The 11074-nt window shown below is 43.0% G+C and overlaps 1 protein-coding gene across 1 annotated transcript in view; it reads right to left on the bottom strand.

The window, feature by feature from the left end:
* Positions 1 to 1557: 1557 nt before the first annotated feature.
* Positions 1558 to 11074, bottom strand: part of LOC147673324 (phospholipid-transporting ATPase IK-like) — a 460742-nt gene continuing 451225 nt past the window's right edge. Inside the window, exon 28 of the mRNA XM_086947163.1 lies at positions 1558 to 3221. Coding sequence (XP_086803289.1) covers positions 2994 to 3221 — 228 coding nt within the window. The 3' untranslated portion in view covers positions 1558 to 2993. The remainder of the gene's footprint in view (positions 3222 to 11074) is intronic.

Below are 11074 nucleotides of genomic sequence, written 5' to 3'. Positions count from 1 at the left end.
GGGAGAGCCACAATCTGTCAGCACATTAGATCACACCAAGCAAAGCAGAACTTGATGCAGAATATAGATACTGCCCAAAAACATGTTCTACTGGAAATGGAGTTCCAAAATCGAGAACTTTTTGCTATGCCTTACTATGTTTAATTATCAATTCGTAAGCTTCTTATTCATATTTTACTGTCTGAAAAAATATATTTTAAATTATGTACTGATGTTTAGAAAAAGAAAGGGTAGCTAGGCAGTTCTGCTACTGTATTCGTAGCCAAAAAATGCTACATTAACATTTGCCTTGTGACTGAAAACTCATAGTTAACATAGGACAAGGTTCACCCAAATGTCAGCAGTGGTCTACATTTCACCAATATCACATTATAATGTTAGCATTGACCATTCCTGTAGAACATGTCGCACACCGGATTGGGTCCTTGTGATTCAGTGACATATATTATCATTACCCAACTCAATGGTACTCTTTTTATTGAACTCAAACTTAAAGAAGGCAGGCTCAGCCCTTCCGGTCCAAGATACCTGTGATCTGCAGGCTGCACTCACATTTCTGGTGGTGTTGATCACTCCCTTCAACTGTCTTACTAGCTCAACCACATTTTAGGCCCTTATTGAAATGTTTATTTCCCTAATATTAAATAACATGAAAGTATTCCTGCATGACCCAATGTCACCCCTTTTAATGTAACAGTGGAACATCCACGGACATCTAGGTAAAATCTGTTCCTTTGAAACATCACTCCACATATAAGTTCTTGCTCCGACCCACCACATTGGGGTCCTCCTTGTCTCATGTTGCAAGCACCACTCCGGTTGCGGTTTAGAGATAGAATTCCCCGTGCCCCACTCTCTGACTTATCTGAGTTGTTCCATTGCAAAGCATCTTCTTATCTGCCTTCCAAAACTATCCCATTGAGCAGGAACATGTGCTTTTCCACATGCACCTGAGCATCAGTCGTGACTGTCCACCTCATTAGCAGGAGTTTTTTCAAAGCATCATCATCAAAATACAATCAGAAATAACTTTGACATGAACTTCTTGAGTCTGATGCTCCCTCCAAAATAATAAAAAGGGTCTGAACTCTTCTAAACCCACTGAAATGGAGGAATTATTAAGGTTCACCAAGCAACTCAATATTTTCGTGATTCCGTAATTACACACCGGACAAAATAGTCAGAAACAAGATTCCTATTTTTGATAACACATTGTAAGGTCAGATCAACCCCAGCCTAGACGAAGGCTTATTCCCAAGCTCATTAAAGATCAGTCAAATCATCACCACGCTCCAAAAATGTATCTGGAAACTACACATCTATTCAACTGCTGCACTTTGCCAAACATATTGTGGCAGGGAAAGCCACAGAAAAGACAGCTGCCACCAATAGAACACACCATCTCCAAGGAACATCCGGTGATGAACTATCAATCCGGTTTCCATGCTGATTTCAGCATTGAAACAGCAACTCTGAAAATACTCAGTTATGTTAAGTGCATGTTAGACAATGCTAGCGCCTGTTTGTTTGTTGTCTTATGTTAGACGTATCAGCTGATTTTTTGGGTCAACTCTGTTTTATTGAATTTTGGACATGGGAGCAGACGCAATACAGATTTCATATATTCCCGTCTAAGACCCCGATCCCCACCCTACCCCTTTACAACATTGCACTTCATCAAGAGTTCGTCGGTAGTATCAGCTGTTTTGACGTAGTTAGTCACGGCAAACTAATCAGAATACTGAAGCACCGCATGGGCTTTTGAGGAAAGGTATTGAGGTAGACATGCATTTGACGGGCCACGGACAAGGAGGTCAGCTATAAATATGGCAGGGCTGCCTGTAGAAGCGGTGTCCCTGCTGCCTCCGCTGTAGAGCCACCATCCCGGTGTACTCTAAATGACGCCTTTAGTTGAACAATGATGGGCTTCATGTAGGGGTTGATGAGGTGGCCATTGCTACCTCCGTGTTGTACCTTAGACCCACTGGACATTGCTTAACAATGTTTGTATTGAATAAATCTATGTGTATTTATTGCTCACTTTAATAATCAATGATCCCCACTCTTGAATCCGCTAGGATCCGAAAAACACAATTGTATAAAAAACATTGTAAAATAGGAGGTCATCAGAGCCAACAGTTGTCTGTTGTCACTGTTGCTGTTGCCAGGTTAGAGTGAATGGTTGTGTGATGTAACCTTTTATGCACCTATGATTTTCGCACATGCAACCACTGCAACTCTTCTCTGATCAACGGAAGCTATCAGACGGAAACCCTGGTGGGATTTCTAATAATTGTGGAGCATTGGATTCCCGCAGAAATGGAACATGCTTCCTGCCCAAAGTGCATCATGGCCAGTTTGCAGAGTAAGAGGACACAGGCAAATACATTATTTGTATTAGTTGCGACAAGTTCTTTCAGTTTGCTCCAGAGCTAAAACCAGAATCGAACACCTCCCTTGACTGTATGTGGCAGGGCACCACCACAGCTAATTTTGAGGCTGAAATCATAGTCTTGCACCAGTTCTGATACACCAGAAAGATGAACGTCCTTGAATGTACTGCAGAGGGTGGAATAATCTTGGAAATTGCCTTCAAACATCAGTAAGCACAGACGTATTGAGCAAAAAACATTTATAAAAGAATTGATTATTGTTACACAAATGTATGGTTATAAAAATAAAGTTAATATTGAAGTTTAAAAATAACGAGGCCCACTCGTGTTTCTTGATAAATGGAGGTAATGAGTGCATTATACAAAAAGGTACAGGCACTTAGTTTCTTCCTAGTTCTGCCAATATTAACTGAAGGTCTAATGTTGCATCATCAACTAGAAAGAGAGCCTTCACCCAAATGAGGACTCGAACCAGTTGTTTCTCTTACGACATTAGTGGTGGGCCCAGTGTTTCCCTAGCTGCAGTTCTCACACTTAGCCACAGAGGGATACTATACTTTGAAGTCACTGGTCTATCTTTTTAATCATCACATTTGTCCTCTATACTTGTGATTTCTTCTCTTCCTGATATGGTTGCTTCTCTTCCGGCACTGCTGGGTTTCCAAGTCGTCGCTTACGGATGCTTGTGCCCCGGGTGATAAGTTCGCCATAGCCTTCATTGTGGGAGAAAGCGCTGCTGGATCTGCGGAGCCAGTCATTCCTCTTAAAGTAGGACTCCAGTTTCACTGTGTTGTCTTCCAAGGCAATTTCCGTTTGTGTTTCAACTTCCTATTAAGAATAGCATTTGCGTTAGGGATTTAGGAACACGTTTTAGGAAGTTTTGAAAAATTGGATGTAGTGGAAACAGAGGTTCAAATCAACTTGACAAGTGAAAAGTACCGCTTTGGTACAAAGATGTTATTTCTGAGCTACAGCATATTAAATCTCATATAATCACTTTCCTAGCTCGTTTTAATCCAGCTGAGCCAGCACCACGCTGGGGAGTTGTTAAACTCTTTACATGGTGTCAAAAATGAGGGCTGCAATAGACCAAAAATACAGAAATGACTAAACCTTTCCCCTGTACCAACATCTCAAATTTAATAAAGTTGTGCCTGAGAAATTGGTTATCCTCCTACAAATGATACCTAGCATGACTGCCACCTCTAAGGCATCAACGGGCAGTGATGATCTCTGAACTTTGAATGTCATCAATTGCCTTCCCTCCAACAGACACTGAGACGCTCTAAGTCTAAACAGTAGCCGCATTCTTATGACTATGTCTGAATCAGGTAAAATGTAATCGTATCGAGCCAAATACCTCATCATCAGAAAACAAAACCACAACTTAAGTTTCACGAGGGAATATCAATAATAACAAATTGGAGAGGTCAAGACGCAGACAGTGTTCTGCAAATGACTGGGGGAATAGAAGGGGAATAGTAGTTCAGGAGGAAGACAAGAGGGAGGAGGATTAGTGGAGCAAAGAGGAGAAGTTAGAGAAGTAGGAGAGAGAAAAAAGAGGAGACGAATGAGAAGCAGGTTACTAGAGAAAGAAAACAAATGAATAAGAAGAAAGAGGAGAGTTAGAGGAAAGGGGACCAGACAGAAAGAATAGTAAGAGAAGACATAGAAGGGGGAGAGGGAGACAAGTTTTACAGATACAAAATAAAGAGAAGGAAAAAGAAAGGCAAATGAGGGGGTGGGATGGAAGGAGTGGTTTGTTACCTGTAATTCTAGTTCTCTCTCAGGGGACTCTCCATTGAAATCATAAGCACTGAATAGTCCCGCCATGTGCAGGGATAAAACAAGTTAGTGACCTGTACACTGTGGTTTTCCAGTATAGATATCTTTAATAGAATAACATGCTTGAATCTTCCCCATCATCATGGTGGGAGTCCCACAGTAGCAGCAATAGAAAAAACAATGCTAGTAGATAGGTCTTAGACGACTGATTGAAAACAATAAAAATTGTTAGCTTATTGACTGTGTTTTAAAGCATCCACACTTCAGCCAATCAGAGCAGAGACCCAGAAGCACTCTTCCCCTGCACAGCCACCACTCCTCAGATTTCACGCACAAGTGTAATATCCGGAGGATAGGAGGCGAAGTATTGGTGAGCCTAAACGGGGAGGAGGGAGGGTTGCATGTGAATCTATGAAAAATATAAATTCTGGAGAACCACAGTGTACAGGTAAGTAACTTGTTTTTTCTCATGTATTATATCTTTTATAAATTCACATGCTTGAATCAGAATTGCGAGCAGTATCAAACGTGTTTAGGCGGTGGGTTAGGCGAACCTTCCCAGCATCAAACCCGCACAACTTTAAGTATGATCTACTGATGAAATCATGTTTTCTAAGCATCAATATGTATCATACATGCATAAAGGCCACCCTTGAAATACAACATTTGTACATTTGCAGAAATTCTAATCACATATGAAGACCTAGCCATTTCAATAAAAGAGACAGAGAAAAGGAAAGGAATATGAAATGTGTATCTTGTTTTAAAAGAATTAAACTTGCATAGCTTATGAAAACAGGCGACGTAAAGCGGCTTGTCCAACTGCCACATCAGCCTTGTGCCATGAGTCCAGGCAGTAGTGGTTCGTAAAAGTATGGACATTAACCCATGAGCCTGCTCTGCAGAAGTTGGAGAGTGAAACCCTGCAAACAAGGTCGAAGAAGCTGCCACTTTTCTTGTGGAACGCGCCTTCTCTTTCATGGACAGTGGTCTTAAGGCTTTTTCATGAATGTGATGACTGCAGCAACCCAGTGTCCAATACTGGCCGTATAGAGGGCCTGTCCTTTTCTGGGTGAGGCATAGCAGACTAAGAGTAGATCAGATTTCCCGGTAGAACTTGAGACATCTTTTAATGACTAAAGATTGAAGAGTTTTTTCCGCATCCAAGGATGGATTAGGGAAAAAAGTTGGTAAGACAATAGGTTCATTGAGATGAAAAGTAGTTGGTACCATTGGAATAAACTTGGGGTTAGTTCTCAGGATTACTGGGTCTCTGGAATTTAAGATATGGATCATGGATTGTGAGAGCCTGATTTCACTTATTCCCCTTGAGGAGGTAATAACCAGGATAAATGCCACCTTACAGGAAAGAAAGTTTAAGTCAATCTTGTGCATCGGCTCGAAAGGAAGCTGCATTAATTGTGATAGGAATGTGTTGAGTTGCCAAGTCACAGGCGGAGGCTTAACCGGCGGAAAAACCCAGGACAGTCCTTTCAATAACTCTTTAGTTAGTCTGTTTGTCCACAAGGACAGAGTGCCTTTCTGTCGTCTGAATCTGCAAATTGCCGCCAGGTAAACCTTCAGAGAAGCATGAGACAAGCCTGACTTTGCTAGATGCAATAAATAAGGAAGAACTTGTTCTGGTGTTGAAGAAACAGGATGCACCAAGTGAGAAGTGCACCAAAGACAAAACCTTTTTCACTTTGCGTTATTGCATTTATTTGTAGATTCCGCTCGAGCTTGTCGCAGAATCATTCTGCAATCTTCAGACAGAATTATTGACTAGAACTCAATGTCCCGAGGAGCCAGGCAGTCAAATTTAAGGATTGGATCTGCGGATGCAGATTTTGACCCTTGCTCAATGAAAGGAAATCCTTCGCTGGTGGGAATGTGAGAGGAGAGCTGTGTGATAAGCAAAAACGTTCACTGTACCAGTACTGTCTTGGCCAAGCTGGAGCTATTAGAATTAGATGGCACAGTTCAAGGTCATCTTCCTGATGATTCTGGGAATGATAGAAAAAGGCGGGAAGGCATAAGCAAACATCCCCGTCCATGCCAGATTGAATGCATTTCCTTGGGATCCTGGTTTAGTATATGTGCTTGCAAACAGATTGCATTTCTTGTTTAGCAGGGTAGCAACAAGATCTAGGTTGGATGTTCCCCATCGCCAGAACACTTTGGACAGGTGATATTGATTCAGCTCCCAATCATGACATTGATTGTCCATCCAGCTCAGGGTGTCTGCCCATTTATTCTCCTGGGACATGCTTCACCTTTAAGGTGATGTTGTTGTTGAGCACCCATTCCCAGATCAGTTGAGCTTGAGCTGAGAGAACTTTCAATCGCGTTCCCCCTTGCTTGGACAGGTAGAAGATGGTGGTGGTGGTGTCCATTCGAACCAAAACTGAGGAAGTGCGTAACCTGGATACAAAGGCCTGAAGAGCCAGAAACATTGCTTTCAGTTCCAAGTGTTTGATTTGGGAGGCAGCTTCCTGCACGGTCCACTTGCTGTGGATTTCCAGATCCTGCAGATGAGCTCCCCATCCCTCGAGAGAAGCATCTGTAATCATCACTATGTAAGGTCTGACTGGGATAAATGAGAGGCCCTGGGACACATGTTGTATGTCCACCCACCAGAACATTATCGACTTCATCTGATGAGTTATTGAGATGGAATCCTTGAAAGACCCTCGACTTTGCACCCACTGCTTGTCCAGCTCTTCCTGCAGTGGGCACATTTATAAACAGCAGTTTGGTATTAACAGGATGCAGGAAGAATCATCTCCAGCATTAACTTGTATTTATGTACTGAAGTGTACTTTCTCGTTGACAGTAGTTTTGTTGTCTTGAGCTTTTCGATTCTCTCTGAAGTCGGAAACACTTTTGTGGTCCTTGTGTCTATGACCGCTCCTAGAAAGACTGCTGTCATTGAAGGAGTTAACGAGGGGTTTTCTTTGTCCATCTGTACAGTTTTAGACAAGCACGAGTTAAGTTTGTGGCTGAGAGAAAGGTAGCTCCTTTTATAAGCCAATTGTCCAAGTAGGGGAATACTTGGTGTTCCGATCTTCTCAAAAAAGCCACCACTGGAGTCATGCATTTCATGAAGACTTTTTGGACGGAGCGAAGGCCAAAATGAAGATCCTTGAATTGATAAATACACCCTGCCACCTCGAAGTGAAGGATTGTTTGATGGTTGGGTAGGATGGGAATGTTGACACACACATCCAGCAGATCTAGGGATGTCAAAAAATATTCTGGATCCACTAGTTGGAGAATTTCCAACTAGTGCATTCAGAAGGATTGCTTCTTTATGAACTTGTTCAAAAGCCTGAAATCCATCACTTGCCTCCATTTGCCTGTTTTCTTCTCTAGATGGAAAAAATTGGAATAGAAGCCTTTGTTGCACTGATCTGGTGGGACTTCTTCAATTGCACCCTTGGAGAGAGGCACGCTGATCTCCTGCTTCAATGAAACTACGTGCCGCTGGATAATTTGGAGGCTTTTGAACAAATTCCAGGGTGTTACCAGGCTGGATAGGTCTAACATCCATTTGTCTGAAGAGATGTTTTTCCAACGGCTGAAGAATTTGGAATGAAAATCGCCGAATTTGTGAGGTGGGATTGAGATGGCTGATGCCAGGGGCATATCATTGTCTCCGAGAGGAATCTTGAGATTTCCCTCCAGCCGGAGGGAGTCTTCAAGGTGGTTGTCGAGGATAGTTGGAACCTGCAGCAGCCCTGTAGGTCGTTTGTGATGGGTAGTTGGAACAAAATCCCTGTTGAATATAAGGCTAACTGGCTATGTTGGTATAGTGGGTGTGGCGTAAAATTACCCCCGCCTCTTCCTCCTCGAAAGGAAGAAAAACGTCTTGGTTGGAGTGAACTCAGAGAGCGGACAGTCTCAGTATCTAGTTAACTGGACTGGATGGCCTCACCCACATGCTAGCCATTCAGGTTTTTGCCTTCAAATGGCATGTCTAAGATCTTTGACAGCACCTCGGGTGGAAAGATGTAGCTTTGAGCTAGTACTGGTGTTTCAACACTGTTGCCCGGCCATCTGATGGAAAGCAGTAGAGAAGTTATCCATTGTTGTGTCGATAATCTCAGCAGAGGCTTTCTCCCCTTCCCTAAGTATCTCTCTTGTCTCTTTCTGTTTGTCCTCAGGGAGCTACTCGATAAATGCTGACAGATTGGACCACATTTGGCAGTCATATCTTCCTAGAATAGCTAGGGCATTAGAAGCTCTGATCGCAGTCACAGCCATGGCCGCAAACCTTTTCCCAATATTATTGAGTTTATGGCCTCCTTTATTGGGTAGAGGTGGGCATGGAGAAGATGGATTCTTACCCCTCCTCTGTACTGACTGCATGATAACAGAATCAGGCCTGGGATGACCAATAAGGCAAGTTGATGCATTCTCTGGTGCTCTATATTTTTATCAAATTTTGGCACCACTGCTCCTACAAATGCTGGAGTCTTCATTAACTTAAGTCTTTACTGCCCAATGTAATCCACGATTGGTATGGAGCTCACTAAGCGTTGAGCCACATATTTGAAGTTATACAAGAAACATTCTGTATGCTTAGTTGGATGTGGTAGGTCTAAAGGCTTTGATGCATACTCTAGCAGGTCATGAAAAACACCTATATCTGAGAGTGGCGAATCAGCTGGAGCCAGAGTCAGTGAAGCTGGCAGAGGGGCGATGTACTCATCCCGTTGAGGAGCTTCTGCCGATGCATCAAACAGAATTTCATCCTCCTCTGGTTGATGCTCGTTGTCACTCTCAGCTTGACTATCATTCCTTATTGTGATAGGTGGGGGAATAGAGCTGTCTTTATGAAGTATACTGCAGGACTTCCCTGAAGAGGCGCAGATTCAGTAGCATCCTTACATCTTGGAGTTTGCGGAGTCGGTGAAATAGCATCTGGAAATCTTTTTCAATATTAATTGATCATTAACTGAAGGTCTATAATCAGAGACACAGGAACTGTAATCGAGGATTCTTGTAGATGGTGTTCTTCCTTTTGTTCTTCATAGGGATAGTGATCCTCGAAAGTATCATACCTGCAGGCAACCTCTCTTATTCTATCCTGGAAAGAATATTTTCCTTGCAGGAAAATGGTCTGACCCTGGTCAACCTCTTCCATTTCCTGGCACTTCACGTTCAGTTGTGAAAGACTATACTCCGGATCAAACATACCTTCATCTTCAGAGAATCTCGAAGAGCTTTACAGGAGGTAATGGCACATTTTTTTATATATTCACTTAAGAGAATCTTGAATCCCTTTTGTGGAGATAAAGACAGTCTCTTTTGTTGTTCCTTCATTCAGATCCTCCCCCTAATTCAGTGGTCTTCCCAGCTGCAAAATAAGTGCGCTGTACTACTCCTTCGTCCAGCTAAGGAGGTATATTCTTTAAATGGAGCTTTGGAGGAGCTGATTTGGCTGCAGCCGGTGTAAGGAACAGCTCTATGGCTGGATACAATAAATTCATGACTAGTGGTAGGAGGGGTCTGAACGCCCCCCATTGGAGAAGCGTCTTGAGAATTACTGACATTGATGTACTTGGGACAGGCTTTGGCATGTTCAACTTCAATGCCCCTCAAACAAGCACCTCTTGTTAATGCCATCCACTGGAGAGACCCTTGACTGGGGAGAATCGGTTAGTGTTGGGGGATATCTTCCAGCACAGGAGGAAAAAGTAGAACAGGAAGATATGTGTCTTGATCAAGTTCTAGACTTGAACCTGGATGCCTGATGGTAGTGATGTGTGTGACAAGAAGATCATTGTGAAGAGGAGTGTCGAGACTGATGGCGATGTCTCAATCGCGCTTGTGTTCTTGAACAATGATGACATCTGGAATGAGGAGATCTTGATTTCTGAGCAGAAGCCTCGGCAGCAGAGGTGCTTCCACAGGTCTGTGGTTGTGGAAGAGGACCTAGCGAAGTAGGTGGAAGATGCACTGGAGGATGCTTAGGAAAGTCCTGAAGTAAGATACGCGACGATGAAGAATATGCCCTGGAGTATTCAGAGTCAGAGGTGGATGGTAAATGTCTTGATTTTTTTCAGTATTTCCACAGTTCTCGAATGTCTCAGCATCAACAGAATACTTAATGTCGATTTTCTCTTATGTCTCGAGACAAGAAGAGTTCTTGATGTCAAACTTCCTTGTGTCTCAACGTCATGGTATCCTTCAACGTCGACCTCCAATGTCTCAACGTCAAACGCTGCCTCCTCTTCGATGCCGACCCAGCTCTCGACGGTGAGAAGGTAGTCACTGTACCTTGTCTCAACGTCAATGTCCTCGATGTCAACCTAGAACAACATAATTTTTGATGGTTTGATGGTGGTCTCTCTTTTTCACTCTTCCTCGCCTGGAGTCGTCAGAGTAAGGTCAAGGAGCCCTGATAGTGCACTGACCCTATCCTCACTCTCATGCTGTCCTACCTTCAGATTGGGCCTGTTGCTACTTGTGCCACTCTTCTGTCCCATGGAGGCAAATCTTCTCCCTGTCCCTCAGGGTAAGTCTGGAAAAGGTTCTGCAGTGTGGACATCGGTAAGGAACATGAGTCTAAAGGCGGCAGATTATGCAAATGTCATGTGGGTCTGACTTAGCCTTCTTTCTTTCACAGGCAGGGCACTTGTCAAATAATGACGGCATTTTATTTGACAAAGGAAAAACTTTTTCTGTTAGAAAATGACAGGAAAACACTTGAACAAATGAAATCCATTGAGTAAAGTACTTGTCGAAAACTTTTCAGTGAGATTTTTTAGGAAAAAAGCAAAAAAGGCTATTCTCAATCAATCAGGGAATTATAAGCGCACTACTCACCGGTGAGGGTCTGAAGGCGCTGGGGGGGAAGGGGAGGGAGCGCAGTTCTGTTTCAGTCGAAGAGC

Source organism: Lissotriton vulgaris, chromosome 12 (assembly GCF_964263255.1).
Source record: "Lissotriton vulgaris chromosome 12, aLisVul1.2, whole genome shotgun sequence".
NCBI lineage: Eukaryota > Metazoa > Chordata > Amphibia > Caudata > Salamandridae > Lissotriton > Lissotriton vulgaris.
Note: the sequence above shows the minus strand (reverse complement) of the source record. Positions and strands in the feature narration are given on the sequence as shown.